General features: G+C 34.5%; 3 protein-coding genes and 7 non-coding genes across 11 annotated transcripts; 1 reads left to right on the forward strand and 9 right to left on the reverse strand.

Annotated features, from left to right (window-relative positions):
* Positions 1-221: 221 nt before the first annotated feature.
* Positions 222-1,865, reverse strand: LOC145763802 (uncharacterized). The gene is made up of 4 exons (XM_082575328.1): positions 1,042-1,865; positions 586-717; positions 409-530; positions 222-281 (listed from the first exon to the last, which is right to left on the reverse strand). The coding sequence occupies exons 1-4, from the start codon at positions 1,430-1,432 to the stop codon at positions 270-272; spliced, it is 657 nt and encodes a 218-aa protein (XP_082431454.1). The 5' UTR covers positions 1,433-1,865; the 3' UTR covers positions 222-269.
* A 121-nt stretch (positions 1,866-1,986) lies between these two features.
* On the reverse strand, positions 1,987-12,528 carry LOC145763801 (serine/threonine-protein kinase Nek1-like). The gene is made up of 28 exons (XM_082575327.1): positions 12,356-12,528; positions 11,754-11,868; positions 11,273-11,454; positions 10,849-10,945; positions 9,789-9,945; positions 9,079-9,329; positions 8,576-8,766; positions 8,434-8,505; positions 8,243-8,377; positions 8,037-8,158; positions 7,857-7,955; positions 7,502-7,616; positions 7,376-7,442; positions 7,139-7,245; positions 6,951-7,082; positions 6,390-6,637; positions 5,351-5,423; positions 5,192-5,279; positions 5,009-5,137; positions 4,813-4,946; positions 3,999-4,753; positions 3,848-3,941; positions 3,697-3,789; positions 3,099-3,348; positions 2,910-3,041; positions 2,724-2,851; positions 2,534-2,666; positions 1,987-2,469 (listed from the first exon to the last, which is right to left on the reverse strand). The coding sequence occupies exons 1-28, from the start codon at positions 12,452-12,454 to the stop codon at positions 2,459-2,461; spliced, it is 4,209 nt and encodes a 1,402-aa protein (XP_082431453.1). The 5' UTR covers positions 12,455-12,528; the 3' UTR covers positions 1,987-2,458.
* A 312-nt stretch (positions 12,529-12,840) lies between these two features.
* On the forward strand, positions 12,841-16,493 carry LOC145750392 (MSL complex subunit 3-like). 2 transcript variants are annotated; one of them, XM_082566423.1, is made up of 17 exons: positions 12,841-13,004; positions 13,116-13,184; positions 13,257-13,366; positions 13,444-13,520; positions 13,615-13,694; positions 13,776-13,940; positions 14,343-14,485; positions 14,555-14,686; positions 14,774-14,841; positions 14,899-14,980; positions 15,177-15,330; positions 15,401-15,440; positions 15,494-15,638; positions 15,740-15,842; positions 15,898-16,000; positions 16,077-16,161; positions 16,252-16,493. In XM_082566423.1, the coding sequence occupies exons 1-17, from the start codon at positions 12,906-12,908 to the stop codon at positions 16,316-16,318; spliced, it is 1,722 nt and encodes a 573-aa protein (XP_082422549.1). In that variant the 5' UTR covers positions 12,841-12,905; the 3' UTR covers positions 16,319-16,493. The 2 variants fall into 2 exon arrangements, with proteins under 2 accessions (XP_082422549.1, XP_082422557.1); XM_082566431.1 differs by having other exon boundaries at positions 15,509-15,638.
* Positions 16,494-16,627: 134 nt separating this feature from the next.
* Positions 16,628-16,698, reverse strand: Trnag-gcc (transfer RNA glycine (anticodon GCC)). The gene has a single exon. It is a non-coding gene; the product is annotated as a tRNA-Gly (tRNA).
* Positions 16,699-16,706: 8 nt separating this feature from the next.
* Positions 16,707-16,778, reverse strand: Trnae-uuc (transfer RNA glutamic acid (anticodon UUC)). The gene has a single exon. It is a non-coding gene; the product is annotated as a tRNA-Glu (tRNA).
* A 627-nt stretch (positions 16,779-17,405) lies between these two features.
* Trnag-gcc (transfer RNA glycine (anticodon GCC)) lies at positions 17,406-17,476 on the reverse strand. The gene has a single exon. It is a non-coding gene; the product is annotated as a tRNA-Gly (tRNA).
* An 8-nt stretch (positions 17,477-17,484) lies between these two features.
* Trnae-uuc (transfer RNA glutamic acid (anticodon UUC)) lies at positions 17,485-17,556 on the reverse strand. The gene has a single exon. It is a non-coding gene; the product is annotated as a tRNA-Glu (tRNA).
* Positions 17,557-18,668: 1,112 nt separating this feature from the next.
* On the reverse strand, positions 18,669-18,739 carry Trnag-gcc (transfer RNA glycine (anticodon GCC)). Its single transcript has one exon. It is a non-coding gene; the product is annotated as a tRNA-Gly (tRNA).
* Positions 18,740-19,119: 380 nt separating this feature from the next.
* Positions 19,120-19,190, reverse strand: Trnag-gcc (transfer RNA glycine (anticodon GCC)). Its single transcript has one exon. It is a non-coding gene; the product is annotated as a tRNA-Gly (tRNA).
* An 8-nt stretch (positions 19,191-19,198) lies between these two features.
* Trnae-uuc (transfer RNA glutamic acid (anticodon UUC)) lies at positions 19,199-19,270 on the reverse strand. The gene has a single exon. It is a non-coding gene; the product is annotated as a tRNA-Glu (tRNA).
* Positions 19,271-20,733: the final 1,463 nt, after the last annotated feature.

The raw sequence follows: 20,733 nt of genomic DNA on the forward strand, positions 1-20,733 counted from the left end.
AACTTCTGGCTGTCTTAAAAGAGTTTAACTAGTTTGTCTGCGGGTGGCTAACTACGCACTTACACAGTCTAGGCTGTATTTAAACAACCTAAAGTTTACCACAAATTCAATTTATTACAATACGAACATACCAAATAACACAATCACAATAATAAAAAATAAAAACTGTAATTTCAATTTTATTGAAGTCGGTAGAAGCGGTCAAGATTTAATTTGTGTGAAAATGTTTTAATAAGGAATTAATTTTAGCAAACGACACAACTTTCATCTTAAGATCCATACTAAAAACAAAAATAAAAGTTTATTTAAAACCTTTGAAAAATAAATGTTAACCCCATAGCAAAATATAATTGGCCTCGTATCGGCTAATAACTAAGTGGACCCATATTGACCCAACTCTAAACTTACCCATGTGGGGACCACGGTATCCCCGTTGACACAATCGAACCTCACCCCCGGTTCCCGTTCAATGCACTCGTACCCAGCTGGACACGGCTCCAGACTACATCGTCCTTCTTTCGATAACTTCTCTGTGACGTAATAAGTTAATTAACACATGTTTTAATTACTTAATTAACAACTCACCTTTGTTAATACAAGTGTCGATCCCTTCCGCCATTCCGGGGGTTAAATCCGCGTCGCATCCACAGAAGATCCAACCGTTCTTCATCTTATTACAGAACGTCGGGTCGTATCCAACATGCCATAATGGATCAACTGTGACGTAATAATCGATATTAGTTGACAGTTGCGTGTAAATTGTTAAAATTAAACTTTCAACGACGAAGAAGCAGGTGGCAAAAGTAGCGCATGTGAGTAATGGTAATTATGAGGCGATTATTATGTCATAATCCGAATAATAATCATCAAATATTAAAGGTGACCATTTGTTGCATGAATAATTAAACTTTTAAAAACATTTGTCGAGTTAATCGTCTCATAAATAAGTTAGTTTCCGCATTTAGTTAGCTCATCTGATATTTATAAATAATTTAAATTTGGTCGAACTTAATACGTCACACATACGTCATCATAACTTACCACATGCGGGCATTTCCCCGATAATAACGAACCATTCCTTGTCCGAGCACGAACGTTCGACCTCGGCAAACGAGGCTTGTAACTCATTCGTCGGCGGGGGTTGTGACCGTTTTATGGCAGCGTGGTTGAAATGTTTCGGGCCGTCGCCCGGTTGACCCGCGAAGTGCATGACGTCATTGGGTTGGTTTGCAAAGCTCATGACGTCACGAGGTTGGTTCGCGAAGCTCATGATGTCATCAGATGGACTTGCATACCTCATGACGTCATTGTTGTTGGAGCTTCGGAATAATTTTTTTATCAAATATTCGACGTCATTGTTCTCGTCGCTGATCGGCGCACCTGATGACGTAACAATCAGGAAAACCGTAACAATTGTGACGTAATACAACATTGTTTAAAAACCGATTTTTAAAATAGTTTAAACTTCTGTATCTGAAAGTTAAAGTTATAATAACGATGATAATTAAAAATATTTATTTTTTTTGTATATATCTTTATCCTCGATGTGGGAGGTCAACTTCACGACCTAAACATAAAGTAACATTTGTTACCTCGACCCAGTCTCGAGTTGCATTTAGCAGTTACATTTTATTGAGTGTAACTTCTGGGATATTATTGACTATAACTTCTGATAATGATGTTGCTGATTAAGTGCTGGTTCGGCAGGAGTTATTACTGTTTATACGGTCTTACTTTAGGGCGGTGCAGCATGAGAGCAGTGGGGATTGAACCCACGACCTCATGGCGTATTCTTACTGTTCAAGTATAATAGAATAAATAATTAAACTTTTGTAAATTAATAAAACAAAGGTAAGTTCTTTCAAACAACACCTTCTTGTAGTTGCTTACATTCCTCCGACCTTACCTACAACTGAGCTCGACAATTTCCGACACCGCCGCGCTCTTATATACCTCTGTTACATCATAATCTGTTTCGTCATAATCACTTGTCAATAAGCAGATTTATTGGTGGTTCGAAATTGGGGAGAAAGCATTATACGAGCACAAAGCTAATTATGACGTAACAATGCATTAAAAGCGCGAAATAGATGTTTTAATAATTTATTTTAAACAAATAACATTCGGTCGTTTTCCCAATGTTAGAGATCCTGGGTTTTAACATATTAGATGTTGATTATTTTATAACATTTTCCCAGATAATTAATTACAAATTCTTGATTAATTTTTTAATTAATTAATCCACAGAAATCGTAAAAAACTCAAGAAATTAATTGAATTATGACGTAACAGCCATAATAGAAAATCAATCAGCGAAATATATAATCTTGAAACAACAATCATGCTTGTGACGTCACAGTTATTAACAATTATTATATATCTTCTATGAACACAGTGCCAGGTGAAATGATGACGTCAGCACCAGAATTTAGGTAGAAAGATGTCGTCAAGAGGTTGTTTAAAAGTTATCTGCAAACAAAATAATGACGTCACAATAAAGAGGGTTATGTCGTAATAATAAGTGACGTCATACCTTCGCAATAAACTCCGTCTGACATCACGAGGTTTCGAATACGTCGATATACGTCATCATATTTATCCCCTAATACGTCACGAACTTTCGATTGACAAACCTCGACTTCGTCATCAGCATCCTCGTGAATCGCCTGCGTGACGTCATAATAGTAAACAGGCCACGTGATCGAGGATAAACAACGACTTACCTGAACACATTTGTAAGCTTTGAGGAAAAGGGAAAACCCCAACTCCCGTTCCAGATCCTCGCGCTCGTGTTCCAGTTGATTGAACACGCTTTCTGTGTCGCTGTAATCGTCATCGCTCGATGAAATATCTGTGACGTCATAATAGAATTACTAAAATATTAAATAACTTTGAGCAAGACGTCATACCTGATTGCCATTCCTCGTTTATGACGTCATCAGATTGATTGTCATCATCTTCGACGTCATTATCTTCGTTTGTGACGTCATCACTAAGATCTATTACAGGTCGAGGTAAACTTGGAGGTGGTGACGTAGATTCTACAATAAAATAAAATTAAAACAAATTGAGGATAAACTTAGATTACGTTGGCTTACCAGCGCCACCAGTGGTAAGAAGAACGTTCTCCAAATTCTCGCGCAAAATATCCAATTCCTCGTCACTGGATGTCGCACAATCGTCGAAGTTTGTGTCGTTCATGGATGACGTCACGTCGATCGATGACGCCATTTCATCGTCATCGTCGTCAAACTCCAACGATTGAACCACAATATCGTCTGTGACGTCCTCATCTCTGACGTCATGGTCAGGTTTGGTGAGGTCGGGAAGTGAGCAAGTTCGCAGCAACTTGAAATAAATCGAAATTAAAATTAAAGGTTAATTTTATCCGGCAGCGTGGTGTAGTGGTAAGAACACTTGCTACACCACCATGGGGTCCTGGGTTCAATCCCGACTGATCTCATGCTGTAGCGCCCTTGAGTAAGGCACCATAAACGGTATAAACTTTTGCTAAGCCAGCACTTAATTAGCAGCAAAATTATCGGGCAATTTTAATTAACAATATTCTGAACAGTCTCGAGACTGGGTCGGAGGTAAAAGTTGTTGTTCTATGTTTTCGTGAAGTTGACCCTTCCACATTAAGGATAAATAAATAAACAGAAAAAAAAGTAATTAATTAATTAATTGTTTAATTACTTTTGGATCTGGTGAATCAAATTTCCCCATCGTCAGCTTCAACAAAACCCGATCGCTCGCTGTTGTGTAGAGACTTCGGTTCAACCCACTCTCCTGTAATTATGACGTCATTATTTTAAATGTAATTTTGTGACGTCACAATAAAACTTACTCTAACGACTGGCGAGGTTGCCATTAAAGGTTTTTTCACAAAAAGAGGGTTTCCAGATGCTTCTGAAGTTTCGACTGGCAATTTTGGGGAAGCCCTGAAAAATAAAAAGAATTTAATCAAAGTTTAAACTAAAAAACAAAAATATTTTTACTTCTCCAGTGTTTCCAAATCATTCGAAGGTTTTGGAAGAAGTTTTGGTTTTGGGGGCAACGCTGGCTTTTCATCCCAAGCTCGGATCGGAGAGTTTTTGTTTTGCTCGATTTTCTCTGCAACTAAACTAATTTCCTCTATGACGTCATGATTGGGGTCTTTGATGTCATTGATGGGGTCTGTGATGTCATTGTTAATGCCTGTAACGTCAGCATGCGGTTCTGTGACATCATTGATGTCCTCTGTTTTGTTAATATTAGGTTTTGTTATGTCATCACTTTTATTGTTTTGGTTTGTGACATCACTGTCATCTTTTGATTTGGGAATTTCAATATTTGGCTCTGTGATGTCATCATTTGCATTGTTGTCCGTTTTTGTATCGATTGGTTTCGTGATGTCATCGTCATTCTCTGTTATAACTTTGTTGTTTGTGATAGTGACATCATTGTTTGGTATTATGACATCACTATCTTGTTTTATTTCATCGACCGCTTCTTGTTTAGTATTTTGAACGTCTTTTATTGTGACATCATCAACCTTGTTTATGACATCATCTATGGTTGTTTCAGTTGACTTTCTAACCACAAATGTTCCATTTTTATTTTGATTGGCATCTGGAATTTGATTGACATCTGGAGTTTGATTGACAGGTCGAAATGAAGGAGCAAGTATAACTTGAGTTTTGTCTGATAATTCTGGAACACTTTTTCGGACAACAACAGTGTTTCCACTTAATTTTGATTCTTCCTCGGATTTCTAAACAAATTTTATCGATTTAAATTAAAAATAAAATTTTAAATTTGTAAAAAATTTACCTTTTTCTCAACTGAGGATAAAGTTGGTGGTTTTGTTTTTGCTTCAGTGATTTTGATGTCAAATTTAACAGGTGATTGTGACCTCACAGGTTTTATTTGTTTCTTCAATTCTTCTGATTGTTTAAAAACAAACTCTAAAAAAAAACAAATCATTTAAAACAAATTCTCGTTAAAATATTTCACAAAAGTTTTCAACCTTTCGTGTTTTCATCTTCTTCCATTAAAGTCGTCTGCACGGATTTCATTTCATCAAGTTTACGACAAATCGTTCCGCTTGGTCGACCCCATTGTGCTGGTTTCGCTTCAAAGGTTTTCCCGATCGTTCCTGAAAAGAGGATAAAATAATAAAAGTATAAATAACAGGGTTTCCGTGAATTACCTTCCATATAAGTCCCCATATCTTCTTGTAACGGCAACTCTGAAATCTTTCTCCCAATTTCTTCTTCTTTTTTCCATTTTCCTCTCACCTTCAAGAGTTTCCAAAATTATTTTAAGAGATTTTTAAACCATTTTAAATAAGGGTTTCCAAACAACTTACCACAGTTTTATTATTTGTTGGCAACACTGGAAGTGGTCTTGGAACGATTTTCGTTTTTTCTTCAACAGTTTCTCTGTAAAATTATGCATAATAATGGAACATCACACAACTATGACATCACACAGTTATGACATCACACAACTATGACATCACACAACTATGACATCACACAACTATGACATCACACAACTATGACATCACACAACTATGACATCACACAATTATGACATCACACAACTATGACATCACGCAATTATGACATCACACAACTATGACATCACACAACTATGACATCACACAACTATGACATCACACAACTACGACATCACACAATTATGACATCACACAACTATGACATCACACAACTATGACATCACACAACTATGAAATCACACAATTATGACATCACACAACTATGACATCACACAATTATGATATCACACAACTATGACATCACACAACTACGACATCACACAACTACGACATCACACAATTATGACATCACACAACTATGACATCACACAATTATGACATCACACAACTATGACATCACACAATTATGACATCACACAATTATGACATCACACAATTATGACATCACACAATTATGACATCACACAACTATGACATCACACAACTATGACATCACACAATTATGACATCACACAATTATGACATCACACAACTATGACATCACACAACTACGACATCACACAACTATGACATCACACAACTATGACATCACACAACTATGACATCACACAATTATGACATCACACAATTATGACATCACACAATTATGACATCACACAATTATGACATCACACAATTATGACATCACACAATTATGACATCACACAACTATGACATCACACAACTATGACATCACACAATTATGACATCACACAATTATGACATCACACAACTATGACATCACACAACTATGACATCACACAATTATGACATCACACAATTATGACATCACACAACTATGACATCACACAACTATGACATCACACAATTATGACATCACACTCACTTTTCTTCTTCCTCGAAGTCAACGCTGTATCTCTGGTTGACTCTTTGCAGAATCTTCTTCCTTGCTTCGTTCACAGGGGATTGGGAGGTAACCTCCTCCATGGGAGCCACCCCCACAACTTGTAAGGCTTGAGTGATCCCGATGGGATTAGGGTTAAATTTCACGGGTCGCTGATCGGGGTCAATCCCCCTTTTTCTTGCAAGTTCTTCAACTTTTTTCTTCTCTTCAACTTCAGAGGGTCGATCGTTCTGTAAAATATTATTGATCGTAAAACTTTAAACAGTTTTCATTTTAACCCATCTTGGTAAACATAGAAGCACATAACAAACTGGAAACAATTAGACCACAAATCAACTAAGATCAAACCACCCTATTGAGTTTGTCTTTCAGATTAACTTACTAAGCACCATATTGGAATAAAATTAGATAAAAAATAAGTTTGTCAATTATTCTTCAGTGACACTATTCATGCAGTAATTTTGCTATATGATTGATTTCAATAAATTTTATTTTATTTTTTATTAATTTTATTCTGTTGTTGATATTATGGATGGTAATAACCTTATGATAATCCTGCTGTTGTTTGTTCCTCTTCTGCTCCATTTGCTCCTTCAACTTCCGGGCTCGATCCTGAGCTTGCTCCTGAAGTGCTTTCATCTTCCGTTTTCTTTCCTCCCCATCGTTTGTTATCACCTGTGATGTCATAATTACATTATTATTATGTTAATGACATCACAATCCCAACTCACCTTATAAGGTTGATTGTTGATTTTATCTCGGAGAGCTTTTCTTTCGTTGAAGTTCTGAGCTCGAATTTGTTGAAGTCTTGACAGATATTGTTGCTCAGCTGCTACATCTACATTTTCACAAATTAGAATCATTTCATAAAAATTTTATTACTGTAAGTCAACCTTTTTTTCCTATTACTGTAAAGATGACCTTTGCACATTGAGGATAAATTAACAAAAACTAATAAATATACTGACCTCTAGCAGGCACACCAGCAAAAGGTTTTAGAGCACCGGCAACCCCAGCTTTGACGGGAAGTTTGTTCTAAGAATAAAGAGATTAATATGTTAAGGATTCCAAGAGGTAACACCACCCAAACTTACCATTCCTCCATGCAGATCCAGTTGCCCCTTCTGCTTGTTCATCTGAGCTTCCTGTTTCCGCTGAAGATATTCGGAAACAATCTGAGCTTGTTGAGCACCTTGTTCACCAGCAGCTCTGCAACATTAGTTTCTAGTTTAAGGTTTATTCATAGAGTTACCTTCCCTGTCTAAATTGGCACAATTTGGTTATTTTACCTGTTTAAATTGGCACAATTTAGTTAATTTACCTGTTTAAATTGGCACAATTTAATTAATTTACCTGTTTAAATTGGCACAATTTGGTTATTTTACCTGTTTAAATTGGCACAATTTGGTTATTTTACCTGTTTCAATTGGCACAATTTGGTTATTTTACCTGTTTAAATTAGCATCCAAAATTGCGTTCTGGTTTTGATTTCTTTCGTTCCAAGCAGCTTTAACTTTTGCCAAACCCTCGGCATCGAATCCTCTTTTCCTGGTAAAAGTTTTAACAAAGTTTATTCAGAATTTATAAAAAGGAAACTGAAAAATTCAATATAAACGTTTTTAATGTTACCTTTCTTGTGCAAGTTTGTCCAAATATTCATGATATTTCTGGTAATTCCCTTCAGGTGGTTTTTCTCCATTATTAGGGGCTGAAATTGGTCGATCTTTGCTGGGTCTTGGGGCAAGAGGGGGCTGGAAAAAAGAATTTAAAAATAGGGGTAAAAAATATTATTTTTAGACTTTTACACTTTCACTAAAGTTGTTTTAAACTTTTACCTCGTCATTAAAGTTGTTCCCAAGGAGATCCGCTGATCGTTTTAGATTAAACTTCCTTGCATCATCTCTTCCTCTTCTGAGCTGCTCCTCCTTCAACCTCTGTTCCCGCTCCTTCTGTCTCCGCTGGAGGTCCTCCTACATAATTCAAAGATTGTTAAATGACGACAAAAGAGTTGTTGTTATTGACTCACCAATCTTTTTTTCTTTTCTTCAATAAGTTTCTCTTTTCTGATTCTTTCTTGTTCGATCAATTGTTTTCGTTTCTACAACAACATTTTTTAGTGTGGATGATGTTCTTTACGCAAAATTTAATAGTTATTTGGCAACACTGACCTGTTCTAAGAGATCGTCAACAGCTCTTTGTGCATTGGCAACCCTGGAGTTTTTATTGGCAACCCTGGGATTATTATTATTGGCAGCCCTGGGTTTTTTCTTTAAATTGGCCGATGTACCGTAAACTCCAGCAATTTGCTGTTCTCTTTTCTGGGGAATTCCCCTAACTTCAAGGTTCCTCATTTTCTTGGCTAACAAAATTAATTTAACCTTGATACACTAAAAGTTAACTTTAACAATTTTTATTTGTATCGGTTTTTCCACTGCTTATACTGGCAGAAAGATGTAGTAGTTGAGACACTTGACCTTACAACATAAGGTCATAAGTTCGATCCCCACTGTTCTATGCTGCAGTGGCATTCAATAAAGTGCTATTAACTGTATAAAACTGGTAAAGTCAATTTGAGACTGGCTCGATTTAAAAAATGTTACACTTCGTCTGGGTCGTTAAGTTGACCTTTTCACATCGAAAATAAACAACTTCAAAATAACTTTCAACAAACCTGCAAATGGTTGGTACTTCCCCACAGGTGCAGCCCCTCGAGGTGGTTTCCCCTTTTTATGCAACACTGTGTGACTGAACTCCTCGTTATGTTGCTCAGGGGTCAAGTATTTCAAGGTCAATGGTGATAAAAATGACTTTTTTAGGATGCTGTTGATTGAAGGTCGTTCCCGTGGGTTACGACGAAATAATTGGGACACTAGGGAGCGCAAGTCGTACGAATATCGACTTGACACAGGTGGGTAGGATCCTCTGGTGGTGTAAAAGTTAAAACAAGTTTTTATAACTCAAAGTTACAACAAAGAATGCATACTGAAAGTTAAATAGTAAATATATTCTTAGTCACTCAGAACTAGTTAACTACAAAACCGGCAGCGTGGTGTAGTGGTAAGAACACTTGCTACACTACACATGATTTTGTTGGTTCAATCCCCACTGATCTTATGCTGTAGCGCCCTTGAGTAAGGTGCTACAAACAGTATGAACTCCTGCTGAGCCAACACTTAATCAGCAGTATAATTATCGGGCAATTATAATCTATAATATCACAAACTACCACAGGCAACTCGAGACTGGGTTTGGGTAACTTATGTTACTTTATGTTTAAGTCACACATTGGACTTTCCCACATCGAAGATAAAGATATATACAAAAAAAATTTATTAAAGTAAGTTCGATTGAATAAACAAACAAAATCAACATATCCCCAACCTTATAATCTTAAGCACCAAGTTCTTCATGTTGCCTGCCTCGAAAGCATGTTTGAGCGTCAAAGTCTCGTACACGACACACCCGAGCGCCCACACGTCTGATTTGTTGTTGTAGGGTTTGTTCTCACAGATCTCAGGGCTCAGGTAGTAAGGGGTTCCTGTTGAACAATCAGGGAGTAAAAAGCAGCAATCATTAAATGTTGAGATAATAGGTCAGGTATTAAAGTATACTGGAGCTGTTAAGGTTTAAATTATGAACTATGTTATAAATGGTTGTGGTTCATAATACAGTAAAAAGTTAAAATCTAAGTCCAAGCAATATGAATTAATTTGTGCTTATTAATTAGCAATGCTTTGATTTGAGAGTTGTTTATAGTCGTTTAGAGTTTATGTAAAAAGGTTAGAGATATTGGGTTTAATGTTACATGATTTACAAATTAAATTAGTTGAAAACAGTTGACAGGGTGAAGTGTGTGAATGTCAAGTATATAACTTTCTAAATATTAATTTTAAAAACAAATATTTACCAATTATAGTTGTGGTAAAACAAATTAAATAAATACTAACAAAAAATCTGCCAATAAGATGACAGCGCACAAATTAAGTTGGCAGTTGTTTAAATCAACAAAACTATTCTGTGATGTCGCAAGGTCAACAATAACTCAAGTATTTGTGTATAGAAAACACTTTGTTACCAAACAAACAATATAGTGGTTACATTGCCTGGATACAATGAACAACAAACCAAATTATAATAAAAAAGTTTAAAAGTTTAACTATTAAATAAAAATCAATTTTAAGATAAAATAAAAAGCAATACAACTAAAGAAAAAATAGATTAATACTGTATATTCGAAAACAATTTTACTAAATACACATTTAACTATTTGCCAGTTTGTAATACACTCTTACACCGATTAATTTTCATTAAAATTCAAACTAATTTTGAGTGAATGTTTTTTAAATATTACCAACAAAAATATATTTATTCCTGTAATTTAATCAGATACCACTAAAATACCCCTTTCCATTAAAAATTTATATCAAAAACTTCTAATTACCGATACAAGTTCTAGCCAGCTCCATGGTGTTGTTCAAAACTCGAGCTATCCCAAAATCTCCCAACTTGATTACTCCAGATTTGGTGAGGAATATATTCTGAAATAAAACATTTTAACTGACATTAAAAATAATAAACATTAAACACAACAACCACAGTTTAATTACTATGACCCACAGATTAATCAGGCAAATATAATCAATAATATCCCAACTCGAGACTGGGTTGGAGTAACTGTTGTTACTCTATGTTTAGATCGTGAAGTCGACCTTACCACATTAAGAATAAATACAAAAAGCTAGAGCCTAGGTAGAATAGTAACTAACAGATTAAATTTATCTACTAGAATACTAAAAAGGACAAAATTAGCACAACTGCAAACTAATTTTAAAACAACAAAAAAGAAAAATAAAAACTCCACCAACCGAAGATTTAATATCTCGATGCAGAATCTTTCGGTCATGAACATGTTTTAATGCAAGACAAAGCTGAACAAACCAATCTAGAACCTGCTTCTCAGAAAACAATGCCCCCTTTTGTTTGTTTATCACAGCATAAAGGTCACCTCCATCACAGTATTCCATCACAATGTAAAGGTGTCCATTTTCTAAAGTTAAATTGTGTTTATAAAAATAGGATTTAAATTTTTTTTTTTATTAAAGCTTTCAAAAATATTCAATTTTAATTACTTTGGCCTAGTCAAAAGGTGATTTTCTTAAACTACTATATATACTAATAAAAAAGAACTAATTTTTTGTATATAATTATTCTCAATGAGAGAAGGTCAACTTCATGACCAAACATAGAGTAACATAAAGTTTTTAACAAAATTAGTCATTTTTGGTGCAAGCAATGGAAATGAAACTCAGGCTCTTAGAAAAAGGATTTAAATAAAAAACTAAAAACCTTCAAATGACTCAGTGTAATGAACAATGTTTGGATGTCTCATTTTTGATAAAACCGAAACTTCTTTTCTTGCCTCGTTTCTTTCCTTGGCTTTCATTCGAGAAATTCCGATCTCCTGAAAGTTGTCATATTTTTAAATTAATTTAATTGCTTTAATCGCAAAAATTACATAAAAATAATTGCAAAATTTTATTAATAAATACATTTTTAATAAGTTTGGGTAGGTCAGACAATTAAACAGGAGGTATTTGTATTTTACGGTTTTCAAAAACTTAAGACTGTATTGTGTCAGAAGAATTAAACAAAGACCGAAGAGTCTGAAAGAAAGAATTAGGTAGGACCGAAAAGTAAGAGAAAGAGTTGCATACTGACATAAAACCTTAAAGTATAAAAGCGAATTAAGTAAGGGCCTTAGAGTAGGAGAAAGTTTTAAGAACTGTACAAATGATCTTTAAATAGTATTTAAATTGATAACCTATAAAAAAAAACATTGCGTTTTTCACAAAAATTGCAATTTTTAGCAAGAAGAGAAAACCATTTTTTATTTCAAAAGTTTAAACAAGAAAAAATTATTTAAAATTGTCAAAAAGTTAAAGTTTTACCTTAACAACGTACTGCTCGCCATTTTCCTTGTTTTTAACCAAAATAGCTTTCCCAAACGATCCCTCCCCGATTTGTTTTATTTTTGTATACTTTTCCATGTTTACAAAACATTAATCAGCTTAAATTATAATTATAAAAACTCGACACAGAATAAATGTTTGGCGTCTCGTAACCAAAACTACGAAAATTAATTTACAAAAATTTCTATTTTAAAATGTTTTACGCTCCTAGTGACACAAAATATATATTGTTTTTATATATATATGACGTACTTTATTCTATATTTTTGTATATTTAAATTAAATTTTTATTGTGTAAAATTTTATTTTTAAATAAAGTATTTTATTTTACAAATGTTAGTGCTGTTTGGTAAAAAATGTTTTTTTTGTTGGACATAACTTTTAATGTTGTCGATATAATTTTTAATGCCAACATGTTTTTATTCTGCTAGTAATTCTGCCAAATATTTTCTGGCAGTATGTAAGTGGTGCACATGTTTTGTTATTTTATTAAACTTGCAAACTTTGATAAAGAAAAGTATTTTAAAGAATGTCTGAACCTAAAGTCAGCGCAAAGTTTGTCGTTGGGGAAAGAGTTTTATGTTTTGAGCCCAATCCGTCGAAAGCGCGAGTTCTCTATGACGCAAAAGTAAGTTGTAACGTCCTGACGTCAGATATCGTTTGAATGTGTACTTTTTTATAATTAAAGTTTGTGGTTCGACTCCAGCTAATGCCAACTTAACTTTGAATGAATTGACAGATTCTTGACGTTGATTTTGTAAAAGATGGAAAGGCAAAAAAAGAAAGCGAATATAAAGTTCATTTTCAGGTAAACATATCTGCATAATATCAACACAATAGTCAAACTATGACATCACTTAACTTAACTATGACATTACAGGGCTGGAATAGTGCCTGGGACAGATGGGCGGATGAAACTTTTGTTTTAAAAAGCAACGAAGAAAATAAAAAACTGCAACGAAAACTCGCAAAAAAGGCAATTCAGAAATTGTAAGCCAAACCAAATTTAATATTTATTGTTAAACATTTAAATTATATATTTATAAATGTGTTTATGACATCACAAGAAAGAGGCATGGTCGAAAGCGAGTTTATCTACCAGGGGTCTCAAGTTCAAAACTCGAGTTGGACCAAGAATCGTCCGGTTTGTTAAAATAAAAATAAATTATATAACTTGTTTAGGTTCCCCTGTTTTGTTTATGTTAGATCATTATTAAACATTTATTTTTTCTGCAAAGATTCCGACGAGAGTTTGATGCAAAATATGTTGGAGGAAATTTCTCATGAATCTGACACAAGCTCTGTTTCTTCAATGCAGGTTACAAAATCATTTTTAATTGTTATTTTAAATTATGAAAATTAATTTAATTGTTGTTCTTAAAAGACAAATTGTTTTCAGAAGCGTCCTCGTAAGAAAGCTCCTTCTCCTAAACTCATTGAAGCAGAACAATTATTGGACCTCCCCAACAACCCTCCCTCCAGGAAAACCCCCCAACTAGAGATTCCACTTGCACTGCAACGAAGACTGGAGGAAGATGAAATAATGATCAACAAACGAAATATGGTAAATACTTTAAAGTGTTTTCTTATAAAGACTGTTGTAGTTTTATTCATTTAGAGATACCTATAATAAAGTATTTAAACGAGTATTAATTAAATATCTCATGCTGTAGCGCCCTTGAGTAAGGTGCTATAAACGGTATGAACTCCTGCTGAGCCAGCACTTAATCAGCAGCATAATTACTGGGCAATTATGTTCTATATAATATCTCAAACTGCCACAGGCAACTTAAGACTGAGTTGGGGTAACTGATGTTACTCTATGTTTAAGTCGCACACCGAGGATAAAGATATATACAACAAAAAAAAAATATTTATATATATCAAATTTTTTGTGGGTAAAAAGGTGACTTTAAAATCATTGCAAACTTTTTAGTTTTTAATGTTCTGAGTTTTTTTATTTCAGCTCGTTGAACTTCCATCAAAATTGTCTGTCGTTCAAATTTTCGAGAATTATGTGAAATATTTTGCCCTTAATGTTGCTAGGCTACCTTCCTCAGAGAAGGTGTTAAAGTCAACAGACAATGACATTCCACCTCCAGAGAAGAGGTAAAAGTTTAAACTAATAAAAATCTTAAAAATATTTGCTTCTAATTTTCTAAAATATATTTTTTTAAGTTTACGTTTGTGTGAAGAAAGTTGCGAAGAATTAAGAATTTTGTTCGATTTTATTTTGCCAGTTGTTCTTCTTTACAACAATGAACGAGAACAATACAACGACACTATGTTTCATTGTTACATCCACAATCAGTGAGTTAAATATGGAAAACTTTATTCAAGCTCAGTCCTGTAAAATTTAGCATTTTAATTTTAAATATAAACAATTTTTAATTTTAGAAACGAAACTGATGAAAGCCGGAATTCCCCTAATGTGAATCCATCTAAAAGAATCAAAACAAGCGAAGGTACTTTCCCTGATTCGATACAAATAATAAATAAATAACAACCTTTAATATTTTCAGATAAAGAAACAATTCCAGACACCGAAGCAGCCGGAAAACAAATCAAAGATTTGGATATTTCAACGCAGAAAGCTCACCATAGGTTGGTTATATAGGGCCTTGTACTTGTTTTTTTTAAATTAATTTTTAATAAAACTTTTGTCGTTGGGTATAAAATCACAATAATATGAAAAACAAACTTTTTCCATGACATCACAACGTGTCCTTCATGACATCACAAACTAACTTGGCAACATCACAATCTTATTTTCTATGACATCACAATCTATTTGTAACAGATTAACAGCAGAAGAACGAACAATAGCGGAGACTCATGCCTATTTGATTCCCGACCAACCGAAACTCGATCGAACCGGATTGGCCAACGATGCTCAAGGTCGACGAAGGTCAAGTCGACTTTCTCATAATCTTCATCCAGACTCAAAAACTCCGGTGAGTGACGTTACTTAAGTTTTAAGTCGTTCTAGATTTGTTGTAAAACTTATTTTAATTTTTGTTTCAGATTTCACCTCCAGTATCCCCATCTATCCCAGCTCATCAAGGTAAGTGTTAACATTACCTTAACAATAACATCACATGACCACATTAACATTAGGATTTTGTGCACCAGGGACTCAAAGTTTGAACCCCAATTACTCCGTTTCCATGGAAATCAAAATATTTCTGCGACCCCCTTTAAACCACATTCATGGCCTTGTTCAAGAAAAAAATTTCTCTCTACTTTGTGACCAACAAGACAGGTAAGTGACGTCATAATCAACGTGTAGTTGCTTGGTACCAGTTATGGTTGTATGACGTCACCACTTGTGTTTATATGACGTCATAACGGTAATTGTTTCAGGTTTACTTGCTGCTCACCTGAGATAAAACCCGAACAAATTTGTCGAGAAATCTACCTAGGGAAAGTTGGTGATGACGTCAAGAAAGCTCTACATCTTTCCGAGGTAAGTGTGACGTCATAAACTCTATCTGATGTCATTTAACAATTGTTTGTTTCAGGCTTGGAAGTTTCGGTTATTTCCTGAAAATTACCAACCGCCAGTGGGCGCAAATGCTCCGTGTTCTTTGGTTTACGGAATCCAACATTTTCTTCGACTTTTTGGTGAGTATGGCGTCTCATCGTGGTATAAAATGACGTCACAAACAAAATAAATAATCCTTTTATTATGACGTCACAGTTAAACTTCCCGAAATCTTTTCATTGATGGAAATTCCCGACCACAAACTTAAAATCATCTTAAAACATCTACAACGGTTGCTCAAGTAAGTTTGATGACGTCAGAGTTAACTTGTTGACGTCAGAGTTAACTTGTTGACGTCACTTTCATTTTAATGACGTCACTTTTGTTCCAGGTTTCTTGTTGATTACGAGCGTGAAATTTTTGCTCTAAGCAGTTGCTACGTCACAAATGAACTGTGACGTCACTACTCCTCTTCCACTCGCCATAATGAATCTTGTTTTGCAACAATCGTGGAACATTATTCCCATTGTCTTTCTCGTTTTCTAGAATAAATTTGAAACAGTATCTGTAACATTTCTACTGTGACGTAATAAAAGTTTGATTGACGTTCCACTTGACATTGAATGCACAAATTGTTAGGGTCAATAAATTCTAGATATTTAAAGTAACGTGACGTCATCGATTGCGGAATTGTGGCCACGCGTTCCATTCAATTGTTTGAAAAAAGTATTTTTACGCAGGAAATTTTACGCCGAGGAAAAAGAATTTGCATTGGCCTGGAATCGAACCCGGGCCCCCCGCGTGGCAGGCGAGGATTCTACCATTGAACCACCAATGCTAATAATGTTCCTACACCGGGAATCGAACCCGGGCCGCCTGGGTGAAAGCCAGGAATCCTAACCCCTAGACCATGTAGGAGACGTTTATGAAGTCACTAACACGCGCTTTTCTCGCTATTTTAATTATGACGTAGCACTTAAAGAGCTCTTTTCGCAATCAATATTATGACATCATAACATCCGCATTCTACGAGCAATGGGGCGTGAATAATAAGTTTATCCTCAATACACAAATTTAACCTTGAATATTCCAAGTTCGACCTTGAAAACCTTAATATTTAAACCAAAAAGAATAAACTCTCGAATTTCAACTTTGCTATTTAACGTTGTCACGCATGACAAGTGCTCGGTTAATACACAACAGTCAATTAACAATCTAACTATCTGACGTCATAAACACTAAAGTTAGTTTTGTCTTTAATATTAAGATAAGTTTTCGTAACTAAAATGTTTTAAATCTTCTTAAATTTTAGAAAATATCAATTTTTAGATAAGTCTTATATTTGCAACAAAGTTCCATTGTTAAGTCATAATTGCTTCAATGAGTCATAGCCCCGATACGCTCGATTAAACACCAAGTATATTTACCCCAAACAAAGTTGGGTAAAAATTTTTGGGTGATGGACGACTTTTTAGCCCCAATTAGTAGAAACATTCTAAAAGTATTCAATCAACAAGTTAAAAGCTTACATGAGGAAAAAGAAATTACATTGGCCGGGAATCGAACCCGGGCCCCCCGCGTGGCAGGCGAGGATTCTACCACTGAACCACCAATGCTAATAATGTTCCTACACCGGGAATCGAACCCGGGCCTCCTGGGTGAAAGCCAGGAATCCTAACCCCTAGACCATGTAGGATACATTAATGAGGTCACTAACGCGCTTGTGTCGCTACTTATGACGAAGTAACAAAACGCGATTTTAGTAAATTAAGACTAACGACGTCATAAATGTATGTTTAATATTCTTCCGCCGTGGAATATTTTTTTGGGTTTTATATTTGCCCTTGAATAAAACTCGATTGAAACCCAAGTTAAAAAAAGTTCCAAAAATCCCAAAATAAACCGAGTTTAATCTGACGTGGTTAGCGAAGCTTACTTTGAGCTTCTTATTTTGCCCCAAACCTCGCTCCAATGACTTTGAAGTCTTCTAATTTTCGCGTTTTATGTTCGACTTAATGTAGATCCAGCTTAGCTTTGTTATCAAGTGTGACGTAAACAATAAACTAATTGTTCTGTTTGTGCGTTAACACTTGTAATTCGATCGCACTTTGGATTATGAAATTTCAATTTTTAAGTTTATATTTAAGAATAGTTTATTAACGAATCAAAATAAAATTAAAAGAATTTAAAATATAAATAACTTAAACATTTGAAACAAATATTAACTTTTGTTAAAAGTCCAACAAAAAAACTTTTTTCCTAAACAGGAAATTTATTTTTTGATTTAAATTATTGTGTCTCCAAATTAGGCGTTGCCTCTGATGTATCATTTATGTCTCATTCATAGCCCCGTGTTTTTGGGTAATATTACATTGAACAACAACTTAAAACCAGTCATTTTCGCTTCTAAAAACAAGCAAGCAAATGTTAACGCTTGACATTAAGCCTAAATAACTGGTTCCATTAAAATTACAATGCAGACAAATTGGTTGAGGTTAACAGATGTTTAAAGTAGCAGTTTAACTTTAAATTACTGCTTGTAGTGCTCACTGTCCAGTAAATATCAACAATTTAATTTTATGTCAAATGCTAGCCACGTGCAATGGTTTGAAATAACTTATTTGTCATTTTGGTGGTGTTTTTGGCCAAATCTGTTTTATTCTGATAATATTTTGTTTCTTTAAAATTTGGTGATTTTTAAATTGTATTTATTGTAATATTATGTATTTAACGTTTTTAATAGTTTTTTTTAATAAAAATAAAAAAAAATTGTTACTTAGCCTTGTCAAAACTAAAATTTTCAAAAATTGCATTGGCCGGGAATCGAACCCGGGCCCCCCGCGTGGCAGGCGAGGATTCTACCACTGAACCACCAATGCTTGTTTCAAAACGTTGCAAAAACGCAGTCATATTAGGAGTTTAATTATCGCTTTGTCCTTGCGGCCGAAACAATTTCGTGTTCTCTACAACTTAATTTGACATTTTTGGACTTGTTTTTTAAATTCTTTGAATTGATTTTACATAGCTCAAGAATGATTAACTTTAACACAAACTTGGCTTATTCAGTGTATAAGTTTTACTTGTTTGTGAAAGTTAAACCAAGGAAAAAGATGAATCACAAAATTTAAAGCAGGTCGTAATTGGAATGGAATGTTTAAAGTAAGTTAAGTTTAGCAGAACCAAATTTAAACAAAATTTATTTTAGTGTTTTTAGGTTGTTTAAACTAAATAAAAAATTTGATTCCGAGGAAAAAGAATTTGCATTGGCCGGGAATCGAACCCGGGCCCCCCGCGTGGCAGGCGAGGATTCTACCACTGAACCACCAATGCTAATAATGTTCCTACACCGGGAATCGAACCCGGGCCGCCTGGGTGAAAGCCAGGAATCCTAACCCCTAGACCATGTAGGAGACGTTTAAAGCACAGCGAAAACACCAACATAAGCGCACGCAACTTGCTCGAGGGCACTAAAGCATTGTTGAATATTAAATAAGAGCCACTTTAATTTATAACTGCGCAAATGTTAAAGATTTAAACGACAACTGGTAATCAATAATATTTATCACCGTTATTTAATTTTGTTTTTTTATTTTCTTAAAATAACAAACTTTATATTCCACAGATTTCCAAACAAAACAAGATTTAATTTAAACCTTATTACGTCGTTTTAATTCTCTTTGATTGCGTTGTCATAACCACAGAATTGCGACGTCATAAGCGTAATTGTTGTAGACAATTAAAACAGACAAGACGGTTTCAAAAGCGCCAGAAATTAAAGTTTTAAAAATGCGCAAAAATTGTTTCAAGTGACGCGTGTCTGCAGTCGAAGTAGTTTCAAAGTTCGAGAACAAAATTGTTTTTCTCTGGGCACGATTATTTCTTTGTTGAAACTTTATGAAAACATCGCGTTCATCGCGAATATCGCGTACCTTTAATAAATGTTTCACTGAAATCGTTTTTCAATAACGGAAGTTTCTTAATTGTGGCTAATTTCTATTTTTAGCGTCTTTAGAAACAGCCGCAACTTCGTCATAATATTGGATTATCACATCTAGAAGCGAGAAAATATTGTTACGTCACAAATGGTTATTACGTCACAATCCATTTTTAATTTGTCAACACCTAATGCAAAAAAAAAATTGATTTTTTCCGAATTGTTCGAATTCCTTTTCCGGCGCCAACGAAACCGGATCGGTTGCATTGCTATTGTTACGTCACACTGGAACTATGTGTGATGTCATAATTACACAGACGGAAATACATCCGTTATAGAATGCAAATATTAGCGGGATATTCATTATTGAAAACCTTGTTGTTTAACAATTACAAATTGTTTGGTATTGTTACGTCACGAATAAAAATCAATAATGCCTTGAGTTATTTGGTCACGTGACGTTTCAAATTTAAGTTCCCATTAAGATATTTATCTCGACTTTGGTGGCCCGTTGACCCTTTACATTGTGACGTCACTTTGGGTTTGAGGTTCTAGAATATCGAGTGGATTTCTCACGCGTTTCAACTTTTGCTGAAAATCATTAAAAGTCTATTTTTAAACAAAAATATTTTTGGGATCAAAATAAGTCGTTAAAATCGGGCGCGGTGTTAAACTTTAACACTTAATGTTAGTTTGTGACGTCATAATTGACATTGTTTACCCTCGAGTTAAGGGTTTTAATCTTTTAAGTATTTTTTTGGGTTTGTACAAAGTCTTACTCAGGACTAAAAACTTTTTAAGTGAAGTTTTGCAAAAGTTCAAAAAGCTGCAATTTGTTGTCGTTGTTATGGTTACAAATATAATCCAAACATTTGCAGCCATTATAAACTTGATTATGGCGTCATAACAATCTATTGTGCCACTTGTTTGTTTTGATAA

The sequence above is a fragment of the Corella eumyota genome, chromosome 1, assembly GCF_963082875.1.
Source record: "Corella eumyota chromosome 1, kaCorEumy4.1, whole genome shotgun sequence".
In the NCBI taxonomy this organism is placed as follows: domain Eukaryota; kingdom Metazoa; phylum Chordata; class Ascidiacea; order Phlebobranchia; family Corellidae; genus Corella; species Corella eumyota.